This window comes from Malus domestica, chromosome 15 (genome assembly GCF_042453785.1).
Source record: "Malus domestica chromosome 15, GDT2T_hap1".
NCBI lineage: Eukaryota > Viridiplantae > Streptophyta > Magnoliopsida > Rosales > Rosaceae > Malus > Malus domestica.
The window spans coordinates 52,905,544-52,927,150 of NC_091675.1; the positions used below are offsets into that span (position 1 = coordinate 52,905,544).

A 21,607-nucleotide genomic window follows, 5' to 3' on the forward strand; every position below is an offset into this window, starting at 1 on the left:
GTCAGATGCCCAACAACTTCCAAATAAGCATGTCAACTGATGTCAATAGCTTTTAAGCGAGTATGCTAACATATGCCAACATATGCCGAGTAAGCTTATTGAAAGATGCCCATATCAAAGCATACAAAGGCATGAGAATAGCAGCTACCTTACTAAGTGCCCATAAAGGTGATTCATTGAACAATTGAAGAACAACTTTCAAGGGCATCTCAGGTTTTCAAAGGACAATACCCATTTCTTTCATGAATTTTTTTTGAGTTTGTGGGGTCAGCTGGTTCTGCCTCTGCCGTATACGATCCTATAATTTCAACGTTAACCGTAGGCATACTTTTGTCTCAATAGTAATATTAATTCTTTGCTATATCGAAACGATAACATTAACCAAACCCTAGCCCTAGGCAGCGTGGGTTGTCTTTGTAAATTTATTAGAGGGTGGTGGCCTCTACAGCTGCTACAATACATTAGAAACAGCTATATATACATGTGTGTGTATATATATCTGCTTAACATTACAGGAGAATTATATAAGCATCCCTCCTTCCCATTTATCAAATTTTCCCAGTTCTCATGAGTTTATTTTCATCACATCTTCTTTCAACTTCCAACAAAATAATATTATAACTACATAATTATTGCAAGCTGGAAATAGGGTTTGAGACTTTTTTTTTATTTAAAAAAAGATTGTATGATATATTCTGCAAATTCTCATTATATATGTGGAATAGATTCTATATTTTCAACTCTAGTGGTTAGGGCTTTCCTCTTCAACCCACTTCTGAATTTAGATCTCCTATTTTCTTATTGTAAAATATCGCTCGTATTACTTTTCCCTTTTTACCCGACTATTTGGGACTTCAAAACAAAAAAATACCATGACCTCCTATATATTAAAAGAGTTTGCAGGAATTATCAATGACTATAAGGAAACCAAGAAACAGTATAGATAGGAGTCGAACCATATATCAATGTAATTAGCTACAGCTGCCTACCGCTACTCCTCACCATCCAACATTTAAGTCGTCATCAGCCATGTACCTAAACCCATCTGATCTCAAACTGTGATGAAGAAAGCCAACCCTTTTGATCTAGAGCGAGTTGCATAATACGAGTTACCTCTTGCGTGGAGTTATAGTGTAATAATATAATGTCATGAAGAAAAATTTATACATATGTTGATTGGAACGCCACAATGGCGAGAAACATGTTATGTTGAAAAATGTTAACATTTTAGGTTTATTAGTAATTTTGGTAGTTTAAGTATTAGATTATCTTAGATTTAGGTCTTTATGAACAAACTAACCTTAAAATTTAGTAAGAAAAATAAGTCATCATGATATAATTATTTGGTTTGTAAGCTTCGTAACTATCTTTAATTCTTTTTAGTTTATTTCATTATTTTGTTAGATTGTTATGACTTTATGCATACTCTGCTTTTCAACTTATTCTAAATAAGTTCTTCTCGTTTTGATATGATTATGATGCATATGCATGTGCTTTCTGCATTGCATTCTAACCATATCCAGATTAAACATATAAAAGGGATGTGATATCCACACACCCATTTTTACTTCTTTCACACTCTTTCAATTTTCGGTCGTCAGATCGGATGAATTAAAGAAGATCAAATGACAGAAATTAACAAGGGATGTGAGAGAAGTAAAAAGGGATGTGTGGATAGCACACCCCAATATAAAAAACTATGCAAAGTACGAACACTCTGTTTTTTTGTAATTTTGGTTCTTTTCTGTCCTTCCCTTGCTTTAATATGCACCGGTCATAACCTCTTTACCGAACCCTACCAAATAATGCACGAACATATCACATAATTCGAGTAATATTTACTCACTAAAATATGTCTAAATTATTTAATACGTACGTATTGGTTCTCAAGCAAATGTCTTGAGAAAGTAAATGAGTTAGAGAGAAGGTTGGAGAAGATATTATGGTGGTAGAGCTAGTGACAGTTATGACTTAATAACAACTAACGGTTGACAATTAACTAGACATTTGAACCTTTGATGCTTGACAATTAACCCATGAATATCCTAATAAAGGAAAGAGAAAAGTGGAGTGAAGAAGAATGTCTTAATAACCAGAGCAATATACCACTTGCCACTTCCGCGCTGAGTTAACATGCAAAATTAATTTGGTGGGTTTGCTATCATTGAATTTATTCTAAGTGTAGATAAGAAGCGAGGATTCAAACAAGGAAGATTTTATTTGGACCCAACTTTTTTCTTTCTAACCCAACTTATAAATTTTACTTTAAATTCTGTTTTATCCCACGTATAAAATGGGTTTAGAAAAAAAAAAATTAAGAAAACGAAAAAGAAACACAACCAAAGTCACCTCCCACATCCACTCCTACCTCTTCAAACCCAAAGACACCTAATATCCTTCACCCCTTCCCCAACCACACCCAGCCACACCACCTGCACTTCCCCTACCACCCGCAATAAAAGAACATGCTTAGAGTAAAATCTGCGACAACCTTAGAAGAAAGTGTTGAGGATTAATGATTGTTGCAGTCTTGCAGAGATGAAGAACTGATTGCAGATTCAATTGGTTTGCAGTGTGTTAAGGTTTGTTCTTTGTTCATCTTTTGTATGCGAATGCATAATGTGTCAAATTGTCAGAGAGAGACAAGCCAAAGATCCACTTTCAACAACATCGATTTGTCCCCAACTTGTTAAATTATTACTTGCACAGTCCGACACGTGTGTGGTTTTATCACAAAAAACCTTGGTATTTGTTGGATTGGGGTTATGATAATTTAAACTCTTATTTCTTCTTTCTTTGGCCGATGTGAGATATTCAACATGCCCCATCGCGTGGGACCCAATTAATGGGTCATATGTAGAAGATCCACACATTGGCAAACCCGTGGGGTCAAGAGGACTCACCCAACATGCGAGGCCAAAGGGACCCACCATCATCGTGCGGGGCCAACAGGATCCACCCATCACGTGAAATCCAGGAAATAAACAATTATGTTAAATGAATAAGAATCAATTAATAGAATAAAACTCGGAAGGAAAAAAAAATCAAAACAAAATTGAAATCCAGGAAATAGGTATTGGCCAAGAACGCGAAAAGAAGGAGAGAAAACCCAACGTCTTCACCACATGCTGGTTTGATTCGATTAAAACAAAATTAGAAGCACACAAAGTATATCAAACTATCACTCAATCTTTTGAATTATTTTGTTTGGTAAACAAAACTAACTTGAAACCCTAATTCTTCATTCTTGGTATCTTTGAGTGATAAATTAGGTTGTGAAAAACGATTTTTTCATTGGATAAAAGGCAAGATCAGCATGAGAACAATTTGAACTAGAGGGAAATCATATCTCTCGATTAATAGTAATAACACACGGAGGTCTCTTACCCTCCCTCTTACTCTCTTCCAGTTTTTATTCTTTCTAGTTTTGCTTTTTATTTATATATATATTAATTATAAATTTACGTCATTTAATGTTCAAAAGCCTTCACATCACTCTTAATCAAGACCATGGTCTAAAATATCCATAATATCTCGATATTTCCATCGAAATTTCCGTGTTTTTGGACTACCGATATTTTCGATATCATCGATATTTTCGATATCATCGATATTTTAGACCTTGCTAAGTCACTCATGTATCTTACCTTGCAATGTATAAAATGTAAAATATTGTACTAATTCATTATATATAAATGATTATGGTGTGTTTAAACTTCTTTCATTAATTACTACATATTTTCTACACTCACAATGTTTGCCAGCTCGCTATATAATCAACTTAAATCAGTTATATCTATCATGCAATGCATTTCGTTCCAATTTTTTGTGATAAACTAATAGATAATTGACTAAATAAACATCCTGCAAAGTTTCAATAAAAATTTCCAAGTTTTTCTTACAATTTCCGTGGTTTTTATTCAATTTTTATCGATATCGATAATATCCCGATATTTCTATCGAAATTTCCGTGTTTTTTGACTACCGATATTTTCGATATCATCGATATTTAATACCTTGATCAAGACTCTTGAATGCCATAAAATATAATCGCTAAAAATGAGTGTAAAAATATTTATCAAAATGTTTGTCTCTCGATCCTACCCCTACGTATGATATGCCGCATTATATGCAAAGTGCGAACTCTTTGTTCATTTGTAATTTAGGAAAACTAATGAAAATGACTTGAAAACTTTGAGTTTTAACGATAAGGACAAAATAAAGAGTAAAGTGAATAGTACCAAGATTGACTTTTTAGTGTAAAAATGTGGTTTTTCGTTAAAGTGAACAGTACCGGAAGTTTTTCGTTAAAGTTCCCTTGTAATTTTGGTTTTTTTTTTTTTGTCCTTCCCTTTGCTGTACTATTCATCGATCTGATCATAACCTCTTCACCGAATAATATTTGATGAGTAAAAGTGTCTAAATACGTACTGGTTCTCAAGCAAATGTCTTGAGACAGTAAATGAGTTAGAGAGAAGGTTGGAGAAGATATTATGGTGGTAGAGGTAGTGATAGTTATGACTTAGATCATAACTATTAATGGTGTCCCGATTTGAAGTAACTTATTTCCCTTTTTGGTAATTTGATTTAACTCGTGGTATGAAAGAGTAATATTGGTGCTTAAAAAATTTCATGAAAAGAAAAGTGTGAAAGGCGTTGGAGAGTAACATCTCCTTCTCTTATTTAGCTCGAATCTCATTTTCGTAATTTAGATTAATACAATGTAATTAGATTTGTGGTAATACAGAGTACAGTTGCTGCCAAAATATCATAAAAAAAGGCGTGAAGTAGGTATTCTTGTTAATGTCTTTAGTGTCAAAATTTATAAAGTTGAGTTTATGATGTAAGATTGCATTTTTCAATACTAACCAATCAATATAAAATGTAAGTTATTTTCTCTTGATTTTCCAATGTGAGATTGCACCCTTCAACAACTAGACCCTCTTCTCTTTTTAAGTTGTAATGGAAAACTCACCGACGAGCATGTATAATATTGGACTCATACTATACTGATATACTCAATGCACGTATTGTAATACCTGATGGACTACAAAATTTATACTTTAAAATATAATGTTAATAAGTAATTTATGTGTTATAATGCAACTGAATTGATTATGTTATGTAGTATATTCTAGTACTGCAAATCATATTTAGGGTTTTCTTTTGTACACGAGACATTTGAAACTTTGATGCTTGAAAACTCACCCATGCTCATTTATCACTTAATTATTAATGAATCACTTTTGTTATGAGTTTTTTAGTACAAGCAATATTCCATACTAATCTACACAAAAAGAAGAAAATAAGTGAATTGACGAAGAATGTCCTAATAACCAGGAAAGTTACCACTTCCGGTATAAGTTAACATGCAAAGTTAATTAGGTGGGTTTGCTATCTATTAATTTATTCCAAGTGTAGGTAAGGATGGAGGATTCAACATCCAAATAGCTAGCCATGGAAGAGGATTGACCAACAACCATAGAAAGAATAGGTTCAGAGAATGAGAGATTGTGGATTAGGTAAATACCCATCGACAAATTTCCACAAGTCATTCCCTATAACTAAAAGACAACGTATCTGGCTAGTCCATAAGAGAAAATTGGAGTGGCCTTAGCTTCAAGAAAGTGGCGACTGGTTTAAAGGGAGAAATAGAAGATTAGTAAGAGGTTTCTACAAGGACAACGGGGCATTAAAAATTTGAAGTTAAGCATAGTTAGGTATTAAATTTCAAAGTTTGAATGTTATTGAAAGATTACAATAATGTTATAACCTCTATCTGGTGTTTTGAAATATAATTTTCCCTACTTAATGGGTATCAAATCAATAGTAAGGTTTGGGCTAAATGGTAAGTTTCTTCGTCATATAATGAGCCACACATAAGTACTTGTGGGGGCTGGATATGTTAACAAACAACAGTTTCGGGTATTTTGTTTCTATAAATTGGTAGTTAAAACTTAAAAGCACAATTTATTCATCAAGTGTGGGCAGCCTTCATTTGTAACTTCATGGGCTCGTTAGTATTAAACATAAAACATCTTACTTATAAGTTAAGAGGTACTAATACATCGTATTACTAAGTATGAACAGCTCTACACATGCTTCTAAAAAAAACGCTTTTTTTTCGTTGGAGATAAATGAACAATACCAATTAATGAAAACTTTCATATTAACAAAATTTTCATTTTACTAAAAGCACTTTTAGCATTAAAGTTTACTGAACACTTGCTTTTATTCTCGACCGTTTATTCTCACAACACAATACATAAGCAGTTTTGAAAATACAGTAAACCAAAACTAGCCTGTAGAATTATTGTTAATATTGAAACAATAATCATGCACTAAACATATTAAAAAAAACGGAGGAGAAAAACATGTGGGATCCAACGACTTTCTTTTAATTAAAAATTACTCAAATATGAGAAACAGAAAGCAATTGATGCAACTTAACTGCAATAGAAATCAATAGCTTAAAGTCTTAAAAGGGATCAAATCGAGGGCACTAATCTCTCTTGAGTCTTGATTCATCAAATAACGACCATAATCCACCGTAGATTTGGAGATCCGTACACCATCATCATCATGATCACAAATCTTTCTTGGAGCTGCCATAACTCTTGTGATGGAAGTCCATGAACAAAGCCAAAAGGGAAACATAGAAAAAAATGTTAAAGCACCAACCCCATATCCCAGAGCAACCAGCAGAGCGATTGAAATGGTAGATGAGCATCCAAACCAACCCAACAAAGCTTGACATGAACTGAAATATTTGAAACTCCGTCACCCTCCTCTTCCACTTTGGCCTGGCCCCGAGCGCAGCCAACAAGTAGTAGGTATACATAACCACGTGAACCGTCCCATTTGCTACTATCACCGCCGGGAACAGAGACTGCGACGTGTGGAGCCAAATGTAGCACATGACCAGCACCATCGTGTGGTGGTAGACATGGAGGAATGTCAGACGCTGAAAACTCCCGCTGAGGATGATCAGGAACGTATCCACGAACTCGTAGATTTTTGAGAGGTAGAAGATGTACGCCCAGAAGAAGAGGGGACCAGTTGGCGGGGTTTTGGGCGGCAAACAGATAATCCAGAAGGGGTAGGGCGCGTAGGAGAAGATGGAGACTAAGGAACCGACGGCCATGACGAGGGAGAGGAGGAGGAGGTTGAGGTTGTGGAAGGCGGTGATGGGTTTGAGGCGGCGGGGTTTGATGAGCGGGAGAGGGAGGTGGGAGAGGAGGAAAGTGAGGGCAAGGTAGGAAATGATGGTGAGAGTGAGGAAAAGCGGGGTGGAGGCCGGTGTTTCTCCAGGGATCCATGAGAAGTGGAGGATGACCGGGTGCTTCACCAGCCAATACTGGAAGGTACTTGAGATGTTGAGGTTCATGTTGAGGTCCATGTTTCCACCCTCGGCTATCTGTCGAGTAGTAGCGGTGACGGTGGTGACTGGCGGTCACGGTGGTCGAATACAGTAGTGAACGAGACCAAAACAAGGAAGGAGGGGGAGAGAGTTGAGACCCTAAAGGTAGGTTTTGGGGAGGAGTGGTGTGTGTTGAAGTGCGGGAAGCAAATAGAATGGGTGATGGCTGAAGTTTCGGAAGAGGCAAAATTTAACTATCATTTTACAAGTAAGGCCCACCAGTGCAGTTGGCAGCTCTGCAAGCTGGCTGCAGTAAAACCCCACAGTAAGAAACCTGAACCAACTCTCTCTCTCTCTCTCTCTCTCTCTGAACTCTGAAGTGCCATTTATTTCTGTATGTGATAATTGCAAAACCCTAGCTAACAAACCAGTTTTTCCACCAAGTAAAATAAAGAGAGAATGGAACGGGGCATGTGGAAGTAGCTAGTAGCTAGTTTCAAACTTTTAATGCGTTTGTGGGGAAGGAGGGGTGGTCTTTCACTCTCCCACTCTCTCACTCTCTCACTCTCTCACTCTCTCACACTTTCACTTGCTAATTATCTGCTTTTTCCTCAGAAGCATGCATGTAGTGGTTGACACACTTGACACTTTTAGTTGAGTGAGAGTAATGTCCATAATCCTACCTTTTCTACTTCTATTTTTGCGTAATTGGATTTCTGGAGATTTCTGTGTATTGTGCCCATTTTATGAATCAAACCCTATGCATCCATCAAATCCCTCTCACCAATTCAAAACTAACAAAATTAATATCCAAAGTAAAGTAAGTGTCATCGTCATGTGGTTTGTTGTTAACAAACTAATTTAGCTCAACCCATAATACAAAGTTTCTTGATCCCTTCTAGCAATTTTGGAACGTTTTGGGTCATGAGCCATGATTACTTTTGTTCGTTCTTCTTCTATGGGAAAATTTTCTATGATACAACGGACTACTCAACGTTAGATTTGAACTTGGAGATTCAACAACGGTTGAAAAGAAGGAAGTTGGGAAAAGAAGAAGGGTAATGCTAGAGAGACTAAATTTGCAAACTAAATTATGAGTTACCAATATGAATGAGCATGTTTATCAATGTTTAAGTGATAAACCAATCATCAACTTCTATGTCCTTTAGTTTTCAAAACTTTATCTACAAATTTAGTCTCCTTAGTATTACCCAAAAAAGAAACTCGGCAACTGCAGGTACTGTAAAAACATAAAATAATAAAACAGGTCCACATTGTTACAGTCCGCTTCCTAATGTATTAAGTCCCCATTCGAGTTTAGTTTTTGAAAAATCGAGAAAGAGGGAGATCTGAATCTGTCATTTGTAGTTTTGTTATGAACGACGGAAAATTTGGAGGATAGCGTAGTGTGGTTGCGTTATTAATTTGGGAACGATGGAAAACTTGTAGTGAAATGTGGGTGTAGTTGCACGAATACACGATGTTTAGTAAATTGAGTAATAAGAAGAGCCTGACATTTTCTTTTGCATGAATGAATTGTGCAGGAGGGCAGAGGAAGAGTAGAATGCATGATTCATTTCGGACAGATGAAGCGTTGGTTAGTGGATAACACGAAAATGCAAATAAGGGGACTCGAATTTCCTAGAAGATTATGGTTTGTCTGGGGGGGAGGTTTCAATGCTTGACAACAAGTAAATGCAAATATGATATTTAAATGATGCTCTTATGAGCGGTTTAGTTATGAAGTTCATAAAGTGAAAATATGTTAACCAAGTAAGAGAGCACATACGGTGAAGATATATTAATCAGGTGAGAGAACACAAGCGTTATCCTGAGCTGAATACTAACTAGTAGGAGATGACATATAGCTTGCTAGCTAGTGAAGCTTCATGGTACTGTTGCTTTCTTTGACTCATACCTTGACCAGACAGTAGATTTTGTAATGAAGGTTGATATGTTGGGTAAGTTGCCTTTAAATTTCTCCATCAAGATAGCACTTCCCCTTAGATCTAGCTAGGTATGAGTTTTTGGTTTATTTAGTATCTATACTAGCATTTACCTACACACTTTGTGTGTATGAACACAATTTTTTAGAAAATGAGAAGGAGAGAGGGTGAGAGGGAGAACGAGGGGGGAGTGTGAGGTTTTTGTTTTTGATTTTTTGATTTTTTTGATTTTTATTTTTAATGTTGGAAGTATTTTAACATCATATATAGGTGAGGCTTCAATAAAAAACAGTAAAATTTGGACATGTGAAATTACATTATTGCCAATCTTTTTTTTTTTTTTTGTGTGATAGAAGACTAAGTTGTCTTTTCACCCTCTTTTGGTTGACAAAGAGAGTTTCATTAATTAGTAGAAATATATAAAGTTATGTTAACAAAGAGTTTTTAAGTACAAAACATCCCACAAATAATATGACAAGAGTTATTACCCACTATCCGAACCATACCTAATTACCCTATCCACCAAATGTGTCCTCTACTCTCCTTTTTTTTTCTTTTTCTTTTTTTCATTTGTTATTGAGTTTATTCAATTCAATGTTAATAAGTAAAGAATTGTGTATAAGAAGTTGAAAGAAGTGTGCGAAGATCATCTATGTACATATACATTCTCTCCCAAACTTTATACCACATATTTTAATGAAAAAAATATTATTGAAAGAGATACAATTCTCATATCATATAGATGATGATGCAGGAAAAACCAAGTAGCGTCGGGGAGATGATACTTCATTTGGCAATTTTTGCGACCCTCGCACTTGAAAATTTGCCTATATGAATGTGTATAAAAATGCAATAAAATTCTTACCTATACTAATTAATGGATGGAGGAGAAGATAAGAAAATAAAACTAAGTCTTGCTAAGCAATTTCTGACCGTTTATCGAATTGTCTTCCCACACTAATCAACACTGAAATATATATCATGTGTGGGCACACATATAAGTTGTTGGAGCAATATTTAAAAAAAATGAAAATAATATAGATTTTTTAATAATAATCATAAAATAAAAAATAAAAAAAATAAATCACAACATCAATTATGCATGAGATTCACTCAAACTTAAACCCTCTTTTTGACAATTGTAATATGGATAAGTAGGGATCGTTCTAGGCCGGGGATTAAGAGGGACTGCTGATCGACTCAAATACACTCAACTAGACTCTTAAGACTCAAGACTGACTCAATTTCTCAAAACTACACAAAACAAACAAATTGACTCAAAACTAACACTAAGGGTGACTTTGGACAAACATTGAACTAAAAAGACTCAAAACGATGTGTATGGACGAATTCCAACTTATGTTGACTCAAAACACTAAAAAGAAACTAGTTTGGACATATTCTAACTAAAAGACATGAAATATAAAGGGGGGAGTGATTTTTGACGAATTTAAAGAAAAAGCAAACATATTTAAAGACTCTAAACAACTTTGGACGAAATTGGGTGCTTTAATGGGTGAATGGCTAGCTAGAGTGTTCATCTCCACACATTACACATATGCATACAAATCGATTTCCAGTTATTATTCCTATTGACCATGAATGACAACACCCCAGATTAATCGTGGACAACACTAATTAACCATCAGATTTTCCTAAGTTCATTGAATCGAACTCAGCGTCGCAACCAAATTATTCTTATCAAGTTCCCTACATGAACAACATGATAGAGATACATATCAAAGATCATTAAGTTCTGTGAAAATCATAAGCATTGACAAGACATTCGTAACTATGAACAACATGATACTCCTACCAGAAATTTTACTCAACGCGATCATGACCAGTGACATCCACTACTTATAAATATAAGTTCATAACTATTAGGTGAAACTCCCTTATATTTTAGCATCAAATTCATACATGCAAAATAAGTAAGCCTCATTAATCAACATACAAGAATAAGTTCTGAATCAAACAGTTAAGCAAATTGCATTCACGATTTATGAAATAATAACTGAACGTAATCAATTCATATGCAATATATGTTCATGGCTTTGAATTCGCCTCTAGCTAAAATGAGTTAGCTCCTCATGTTTGCACTTAAACAAAGATAACTTAAATTAAACATTGAAAACAAAAGATAGAATACATCTAGGAACGTTCCAGCAATCCTAGCTTGAATGACAGGGCACGGCTCCAAGGGTCTCCTCTCCCTTCTCCTTGCAAGGCTGCGGCACTAGAGGGATTTCTGTGTATGATGGATGTGTGGTGCGAATTGTGGTGAGAGATGGATGATGTATGATTGTTGCGGCACAATGTATTTATAGAGAAAAGGGAAGGCACGGCAAATGGCTAAGAATGAGGGGAATCAAAATTCCAAATCAACAAGGAAAAATGACACTTCTCATTTAGATTCCAGGGAGGAAAAGGAATGGTCCTTGCGGTAGGAAACATAGCTTCTAGAAGGGGTGGATGCGGCATGATTTTAGGAAAAGGCCTTGGCTTCTAGAAACCTGATTTGTAGGTATCCTAATGTCATTTAGATGTCCTCATTGCAGCTAGAAATTAGGTAGATTAGGATAAGGTTAGGATAAGATAAGGTTTGGATAATGTAAGATAAGGTTTTTGGATAATGCTTCCTTGTTTCTTGCTAATTCCTTATCTTCTTTGTCTTGACTTTATTTTCTTCATCTCTTCAGCATATTCCTAGCCTCTTAAACTTCAAAAACGTCCATCCACCTTGCTCTATGCATGTGCTATGCCCAAAACTGCTCCAAACTGCTTCAAATTGCACTTTTTTGCCAACTTTGTCATTTAAACCTAAAAACACACGAAAATAGTTTAAAACACTCTAATAAGTAGAAATTAGTTATGTAAATGCAAGAAAACAAACTAACTAAGTCGCATAAATATGCTCATATCATTCCAACGCCCACTTCATCACTCGTTAGGAAGCATTTGGGCTTTGCAAAATTGATCGTAGTGGGTACTGGGTCATGACAATGATCGGATGCCCTTGAAAGTAGGGTCTGAGTTTCCCAGTTGCAACAACTAGTGCCAAAATTAGTTTTTCAATCTTCGGGTATCTGGTTTCCGCATCGATGAGAGCTTTAGATGTGTAGAATATAGGCGGTTGAGCCCTAAGCTCTTCTGGTATAAGGGTAGAGCTTACTACTATTTCTGATACCACCAGATATATGTATAAGTTCTCCGCAGTTTCTGGCTTGGATAGTAGTAGAGGTGTTGTCAGGTATTGCTTTAGGTCTTGAAAGGCTTTCTCTCATTCATCGTCCTACTTGTCATTCCGTGCTTTTTTTATTACCTTGAAGAAGGCCTTGCATCGGTCGGTGGATCGTGAGAGGAAACGATTGAGTGTAGCTGCTCGTCCGGTCAGACTTTGGATTTCCTTCAAGGTCATGGGCGATTTCATGTCCAAGATCGCTTTGATCTTCCTTGGATGAGCCTCGATTCCTCGTTGGGTTGTAAGGTATCCTAAGAATCATCCTGAACAGACGCCAAAAGTACACTTGGCTGGGTTGAGCTTCATATTGTACTTTCACAGGATTTCGAAAGTTTCGACCAAGTTGTAAATGTGGTCTGACCGTTGCTTGCCTTTCACCATGATGTCATCGACATAAACTTCCACGATGGCTTCGATCTGCTTCTTGAACATCATTTTTACGAGTCATTGGTAGGTTGCTCCTGCATTCTTGAGGCCAAAGGCCATGACCTTATAGCAGTATGTGTCTCGCTTGATCACGAATACGGTATTCTCTTTGTCAGGCTTGTGCATGGCAATTTGATTGTAGCCTAAGTACACGTCCAAGAAATTGAGCATTTGATTCCCGGATGTTGAGTCAACGAGCAGATCGATTCGGGGAACCGAGTAGTTGTCTTTAGGGCACGCATTATTGAGGTCGGTGTAATCCACGCATACTCTCAATTTTCCCTTTTATTTCTTCATTACTAGCACGATGTTGGCCAGCCATGCTGAGTGCCCTACTTCCTTAATGAATATGACCTATAGTAGCTTGTTGATATCTGCTTCAATAATCGCTACTCGCTCAGGTACGAAATGTCGTATTTTCTAGATCACAGGTTTGGCCGCGGGATCGACGTGCAGCCTGTGGCAAACTATCGCTGGATTAATGTCGGGCATAATCACAACTCCAATCTTCACTAGCCAAAGTCAACCCAATATCCCATTATGTGGAGATGGGTTGTTGACGATCATGTAGGTCTGCAATGAGACAATCGGTGGGCTGGTTACGTCGAGTGTAATAGTGTCAATGGCAATTGAAGTGAGTCCGTTGAATCTGGTCAAGACCTCTGTTTTTTGTTGGATCGTGCTTTCCAGGCCCATATTCTAGATGATTGATAGTTGTAAAATGGCGTGGGCCAGTTGCGCAGAAATCACTAAGGCATCGTCATGGGGAAAGTTTACTCCCTCAGCGTCCTGCTCAGTGAAACCGATGATTGGTCCAGGTACAGTATCTACGGCTTGAACTTGATAGACCGATCTCTCCTGTTGAATCTTCCTCTTTTTGGAGTTATTGATGGCCCCCAAATGCTAGGATTCAGCAAAGATTTTGTTGATTCAGATCGTCTTAGTTGGGGCTGGGCATTGACATTTGCTTTTCGCCTTAGCTGGGTGACTGGCTTGTCGACATACTCGCTGCATTTGCCTTCCTTCACGAGTTGCTCAAGGTACCTCCTCAATGTGGTGCAGTCATTGGTTGTGTGCCCAAGACTTCTGTGGAATACACAATACTTGGTTTGGCCTATCTTAGAAGTGTTACCCCTTAAAGGTGGCGGCGACGTGAACCATGGCTTATCCTTGACGTCGCGAAAGATTTGGCTAATCAGGACTAAGAGCTTGGTGTATGTCTTGGGCGCTGCGCCTCTTTTTGTTGGGGTCCAGTCCCTGCGTTTATCTCCTGGCTTGCTTTTGTTGTTAACCGGTTTGTCATTTACCTTCTTTTGAGTCAATTTCGCGTCTTTGTGCGGCTGCTTAAGCGGTTTCTAGGAGCACTTTTCCTCATCCCAGAGAGAATGCTTTTCTGCCAAAGCATAAGAGTTTTCCAGGGACAAGTTCTCACCCATAATCAATTCTCTGAAAAGTGGGCGATCTACTGGAAACCTCTTTCGAAAAGCTGAGCATGCGATGCTATCATCGCATCCGACAATCTTCACCTTTTTCGCCTTGAACCTCTTAACGTATGTGCGGAGTGACTCATTCGGGTACTTTTTATGTTGAAAATGTGGTCAGACTTCTTTTTAGTCGAGCGGTAGGACGAATATTCCCTAGTGAAGACTAAGGAAAGTTCGCTGAAGGTCCGGATTGAACATGGTGGCATGGTGTGGAACCAGTCTTGCGCCTTGCCTTGGAGCGTCGTGGCAAATCTTTTGCACATAAAAGAGTCATTGTTAGCGTAAAAGGTCATGGCACTTTGGTAGTGCATCAAGTGCCTGTCCGGATCTTCATTATCATTTGAACAAGGTGAAATGTGGCAGGCTGAACTTTTGTGGTGGTTCTGTCTACTTGATCTCATCTGTAAAAGGTGACGTGCTCAAGTTGGCCACGTCTCTTCGTAGGGCATCGTCGGTAGTGTTAATATGCTGGAATCCGCACAACTGCACTGCTACAAGCCTTTATACTGCTTCCTAGATTTGTGCTTTGTAGGGCAGTGAAGCCTTTAGCTGCCCTTGGTGTTGACCTGCTGGTCCATGTTACTATTAGGCATGTCTTGTTCGTCGTCACACTTGGCGGGGGCTACTAGTGGAATTTAAGCTGGACCGTTCTCGTGCTGTCATTTGGGCATCGTACGGCTGCCTACTTCATTAACTCGTATGAGGATCTCCTTGTAGACCTAGCCTCGTATGGATGCTTGTCCCAAAAGATCTTGAGTGCTCGTCGAAGTTTAGACCCAACCTCGAATGAACACTGACTCATGAGCCGAGTTCGGAATAAACGCTTATCTATGCATCTAGGCGGGAGAAGACATTTCCCCAAGGCTCAAACGAGAGTGCACAATACCCGAAAACATGGTTTAGGGAGGGCTGAGCGGCTCTTTATCGGGACGTCACTGGAATGAGTCACGTTCTTCCATCTTTGTCCTACTTCGGGACACCTCGTCTGGGGCATGCTGTATCTCGATGCACTTGATGAGTTGGTTCACCAAGGTGGTCTGCTGCGCGAGGGTGCTCGTCAAATTGGCGACCTGCTGGGGCAGGTGGTGCTCGTTATTCGGATTGGAATAGTCTGTAAAATGGGTATCTTCATGTAAAGTGAAAGTATACTGGACTGCAGGTACAAAGCTTGAGCCCAAAGCAGGCAATCATGCATAAAAGTGTGGTGAAAATAATCCTAAGTCGATCACAGGATCTGTGATCAGGATTTGGATCGCAGAAGGTGACCTTGGAATGAATTGGGTTGCGGGCCGGGTCGTCGGAACGAGTTGCGGGGTGCGTTGGGCACCTACTCGCCTTGGGCTTGCATGGTCGTTGACCCTCCTTGGCATTAGGCTGCCATATCTTAGCCTACTGGCTGGGTGTCTTGGGCTTAGGCCCGTTGAACTGCTTAGCTTGTAATTGCTGCCGCATTCTGGGCTCGAGTTTGGGCCTACCGTCATTCTGGGTTGGGCCTCTTGCCTGGGCCTACTGTGGTAGCAGCCAAGCTTTGGGCCTCATATGCATGGGCTTGGAAGTGGACATGGGCCTCCTGCCTAAGGTTTGGTAGGGTGTGGTGTCGTGGCCTGGTGGATCACAGTGGTGGTGGTAGCGGCGCGGCTTCACAAAGGTGGGGCTCCTTCTGCTATCGCGTTGAGCCTTAAGGACCTCCGACTTGGGGCTATGTCCTCGTCTCCACTTTCCGGTCCAAATCCTTGAACATACGGGGTTCCGTTCGTCATAGTTTCTGAATTTCCTACCATTGTATCCTTTCTCCAGGGATTGATCAAGAAACTTTTCTAGGAAAAATTAATTGATACGACGTGTGAGAAATTCAACGTAACAGAAAATTCAAGAAACTAATGCGAGAGGCTTCTTCGAGTATTTTGAATCAGGTTTCAATGAAAGCACCAATTTGTTAATGCAAATTTCCGCCATCTTCAATCTTGATGAAAATGCACCTACAAAACAATCAATACCTTTGCTCAGAGACCTAAACCTCATGCGCCCAATGAAATCTTTTATTAGATTCCCCTTTAGAGAAAGTTACTTGTATCTTTTATTTGTAGACCTAAGGACTTCTCATTTTCTTTCAAGTGAAGCCTCCAAAAGCATTAGAAAAAGAAAAAAGTAAAACAAACTTGTTGAACAAGCTTGACTAATATGGCAGGAGCAAATCAATTAATCATACCCATTCCTATCAGTTTCACACAAGCTTTAATTAAAGTCTGATGCCTAAGTTAGTTTCTCTAAGAGAATAAAGTGTTTAGAGCTTTTTTAGGGTTGCCAAAGCTCTGAAAATTTAGTAAAATATGGGGTATTTATAGGGCTAGGGCCGGCCATATAATGTTTAATGGAGAGATATTATCTAAATATTCCCAAGATATTTAAAAGGAAATAATATCTCTGAGATAATGGTGTAATTATCCCTAATTGATTTAAATTAGGATTACTTACTTAATTGGAATCAATCTTCAATTAGGAATGTATTAAAGATAGAATTTGGGTAATTAATCCTTATTTTTAATTCTTTGCCAAGGGCAGGTGAGTTGTGGGCAGTTGTGTTCAACTGTTGAGTCCTCCAGTGATGTGAGCTGCACGTGGGAGCATTTGAGAAGCCTGCACATTTATTGAGAGCAGTCTTGTCCTTCTAGAATAAAAGTACACGTGTCGCCTCTAGAATATTTGGGATTATTTTAGGCTCCACAGTGGCCACCCAAAATAATAAATAGCACAACCCAATAGTCATGCCCATCTATATGCTTACATAAGAAGCATCATCAAGTGACTCATGTCCATACAATTTTTTCCAAATACCCCCACATTTTAGTGTCTAGTCTTTTTCTTTTCAAAAGACCCCCATATTTTCAAGATTATGGTAATTGTTCTATTCTTTACTGTAATTGACATGGGTTTGGCAAAACTCCTTATATTGCTGCCATTATTTCTTTCTTTACAACTTTGTACTTCAAATTTAATTGAACATTGCATTTATGCAAGTTTCAATTTTATGTTTGTTAGTATTTTTTTTTCTCTAATTGTTTATATTATCATACATAATTAATGTTGTGATTTTTTTTATGAATATTACCATTGGAATTTGTTGATGCACAAAATCAGCGAAGACTTTGGTACAACAGAAAGTGTCAGGTTTTATGACCTTCGCTTGGTTGCTTCGGTCACTAGTGAGGATAAGTACGTAAATGAATAGAGACAGATAAGCAAACACAGGATGTACGTGGTTCACCCAGATTGGCTACGTCCACGGAGTAGAGGAGTTCTTATTAGTAGTGAAGGGCTTACACAAGTACAAAGGATCAAGCTCTCAATTTAGTGAGTTCTTGTGAATGATTTAACACAAATGGCATTAGGCAATATTGTGGGGGAATGACCCCTATTTATAGAAAAACTTGTAGCTTTGTCACATTGACATGTGTCATGTTATGATTGGTTCTTGATGTTGACACGTGCTGCGCTCTGATTGGCTTCTAATCTTGACACGTGTCGAGTAGTGATTGGCCTCCTGGTCGGAGGGGAACTCTTCTGGGTCCTTGACAGTATAGCGTTGGCCGGTGCTCGGTAGTTTCGGGATTGGTCAAGTATGGTACAAACAGTGCTCCCCTAAGTTCCCGAGTGAGGGAAACTCCTCGGTTGGGGACTTGCAAGATCCAATCCCTTGAGTAATCACGAAACTTCTAAGTACCGAAGTGTGGTCTGATCTTCATCTGCCCTTCTCTGGAAGTACCTTTCCTCCATCCGGGAATGGTGTATTTAGCTGATGTTGATGCACAAGGTAATGTATCAATTTCACTTGAAGCTTAGTTGTAGTTTCGGGCTTAGTCAAGTGTGATACAAACCCTATAGTAGGAGTCCCCCAAGTCGCCGAGCTAGGAGATCTGCCGAAAGAGGTGACAGACAAGGTAAGCAGTCAAACTTCCAAGTAAGCAACCCAGGATCAGAGGTTTGACTTCGGCTTCCGGTTGATTGTTCTCATTCTCCTTGTCTCTCATTCAACTGCCAGGATAAGGAGAAGCAAATGGATAAAAGATGATATGAGATACTTTTGCTTTTGAAGAAGTAACTTTCCACAGGCTTATTCTTGAACTGTGTTGGAGGGTTTTCTGGTGCCCTTCAGAGTATAAGGCCGACTCAAAAATTTGAGGGTCAAAACAAGTCCATCAAATCTAGAGTACGTTCGACCTTGATGATATGAGATACTTTTGCTGTTGACGGAATAATGAATGTGGTATGGAAAGGTGTCGTGCTGTAGTGATCTGTTTCAGCTCACCGTTGAACCTTCTGCTTCAATCTTTTGCATGGCAGAAGTGGTGTGCAACCTTTGCATTTAAATGGTCCTTCAGAACATTCCTTCATAGTGACTCATCCACGCTTGGCAGCTTCAGTGTAAAGAGCCAATATCTGATCAACTGTCATGAGGTATTTGCCGGTGGAATTCGTGACCTTGACAGCAGTTGAGGATGAGTACTCGAGAGCAATGCTAAGTAAGCAACCAGGCAAAGGCTCCAGGCAGTCAGTTCCAAATTGGAGGTTTGATTTCAGGTTCCGACTGACTGCTCTCTTTCTCCTTGTCCTGCAGGTGTGGACAAGGACAAAGACAAAGACAGGGAGAAAGCATGATATGGGATACTCTTGCTTTCGACCCTGATGATATGAGATACTCTTGTTCTTGGTGTGGCTTATTTGCTGAGGTATTATCGGGGGGAAATAAAGCTGAGTATTTCGAGAGGTTATGTTGAGGGTGCCTTTTCGAATGCGAGAAAGGGTTGAGCATTTTTGCAGGTTTGCCTGTCCGTTGAGGAGGGAGGTCAATGTATATAGGGATTTCCCAATAACAAGTAGTAATGCTATTCCTTTACCCTTCTTGGTCACAGCAATGTAGTGGGAGCTGCCAGCTTCACGTGTTTTAATTTTGTCAGAGCACTTTGAAAAAGTGGTATGTGGTATCTGGAAAGCTGATATTACGTGTGGAGATTACAGACAAGCTTTATCTAAGGAAATCTGGCTCTCGAAGTTCTGAGAGTTGTGCCTCTTCGGTTTTCGAACAAGCAATCCCGTCGAGGATCTGACTCTCGAGATTCGGAAAGCGGTGCTACTCCGGTTTTTGAGAAAGTAATTATGTTGGGAGTCTTTTCTCGAATGTGAGTAAAGGTTGGACGTTCTTGCCAACCTGTCCTGCCGCAAAACACGGAGGTCGACACACATAGGGACTTTCCAGTTGTCAAGCAGTGGTGCTGTTCCTTTACCCTTATGGGTAATAGTAGGGTAGCTGGAACTTCGAAATTCTCGTGCCTAAACTTTGTCAGAGATCTTTGACAAAGTTATATGTGGTACCCGAGGAGTTGATGGTGCATATGGAGAGCGGTGATTGATCAGTAAGATTCACGTGCTTTCTACTTCACCAGAAATCTTCGACAGAGTGCCCGTAATTTCCGCAAAGCTGATTGTGCATGTGACAGGTGCTGACGAGGCTGAAAAAGCAGGTGCTTCTTCGATTTCTGATATCGGCCCTCGTGGTCTCTGAGCAGCCCAGCTTTTGAGAAAGCAAACGCCTCTTCGATTTCTGAGATCGGCCCTCGTGGTCTCTGAGCAGTCCAGCTTTTGAGAAAGCAAACGCCTCTTCGATTTCTGAAGCTCCGTCGAGTGCAGATTTTTATAGAGGCTGGCATTAAGTTCCACAGCACACTTGAATCTCTACCAGTAGAAGCTCATTTCTTGCACTTCTAAGATCTTGATTTGTCTGACCTCTTCCCTCTTCAACACATTTGAAAATGTCTGGACCCTCCGACCGTCGTTTTGACTTGAACCTTGGAGAAGAGACAGCCACGCCTTCTCCAGACAACATATGGCGCCCATCCTTCATATCCCTCACTGGTCCTCTTACCGTTGGGGATTCTGTGATGAAGAATGATATGACCGCTGCAGTGGTGGCCAGGAACCTTCTCACTCCCAAAGATAACAGACTACTTTCCAAACGGTCTGATGAGTTGGCTGTTAAGGACTCTTTGGCTCTTAGTGTTCAGTGTGCAGGTTCTGTGTCTAATATGGCCCAACGCCTATTTGCTAGAACCCGCCAAGTTGAATCATTGGCTGCTGAAGTGATGAGTCTCAAACAGGAGATTAGAGGGCTCAAGCATGAGAATAAGCAGTTGCACCGGCTCGCCCATGACTATGCTACAAACATGAAGAGGAAGCTTGACCAGATGAAGGAATCTGATGGTAAGGTTTTACTTGATCATCAGCGGTTTGTGGGTTTGTTCCAAAGGCATTTATTGCCTTCGTCCTCTGGGGCTGTACCTGGTAATGAAGCTTCAAATGATGAACCTCCAATGCCTCCTCCTTCTGGGGTTTTGTCAAGTACTGAGGCTCCGGATAACCACCCTCCGGTGCTTTCTCTTTCTGGGGCTCTACCGACTGCTGAGACTTCCCCTAAGCAACCTTTGTGAAGGCTCCCTTTTGTTTGTTTATTTTGACTCATGTATATGTACATATTTGTGGCTTATCGAAAATATTAATAAATAAGCTTTGCTTCATTTCAACATATTGTGTTAAATACACCAAAGCCTTCTTCATAAAGTTCTTTGAATTTTTGCTTTTGTTGAAACCTGTATTGTTGAAGCTTTGTGAGTGAAGCATGTAGTTTGAGGTAGTGTTCCCTTAATTTCCCGAGTGAGGAAAACTTCTCGGTTGGAGACTTGAAAAATCCAAGTCACTGAGTGGTTGTGAAACTGCCGAGTATCAAGGTGCAGTAGCATATGGTGGGAGTCCCCCAAGTCTTCAGGCGAAGAGAGTTGCCGAATGAGGTGTCTCGCGTGTTACTAATTTGTCAAAGTAACGAATTCTTGTTTCGATGTCACACATTCGTATATGCTTTATCTAAAAATATTTCCAACTTTTGTGTGTTTGATGCTGCATGCTATTGACTAGACAAGATCAAGTGCAATTAGTAGCTTTTCTCTCTTTTTCATCTTTTCTTTGGTGGAATTGCTTTTCGTTTCCACTAATCAGCCTGAGTGGATGCAAGATAACACCTTTCTCTATAGCTCAGATTGCAAAGTCGTCTTCATGAAAGTTTTTCCTTATCTTGTGAACTACAACATATCCAAATTTG

General features: G+C 39.1%; 1 protein-coding gene across 1 annotated transcript; it reads right to left on the reverse strand.

Moving 5' to 3' along the window:
• Positions 1 to 6,377: 6,377 nt before the first annotated feature.
• On the reverse strand, positions 6,378 to 7,654 carry LOC103428935 (uncharacterized). The gene has a single exon (XM_008367071.4). It carries the CDS (start codon positions 7,397 to 7,399, stop codon positions 6,587 to 6,589), a length of 813 nt encoding a protein of 270 aa, XP_008365293.2. The 5' UTR covers positions 7,400 to 7,654; the 3' UTR covers positions 6,378 to 6,586.
• Positions 7,655 to 21,607: the final 13,953 nt, after the last annotated feature.

Coding starts and splice junctions, on each gene's coding strand:
- LOC103428935 (XM_008367071.4), bottom strand. CDS start 7,399: ATGGACCTCAACATGAACCTCAACATCTCAAGTACCTTCCAGTATTGG.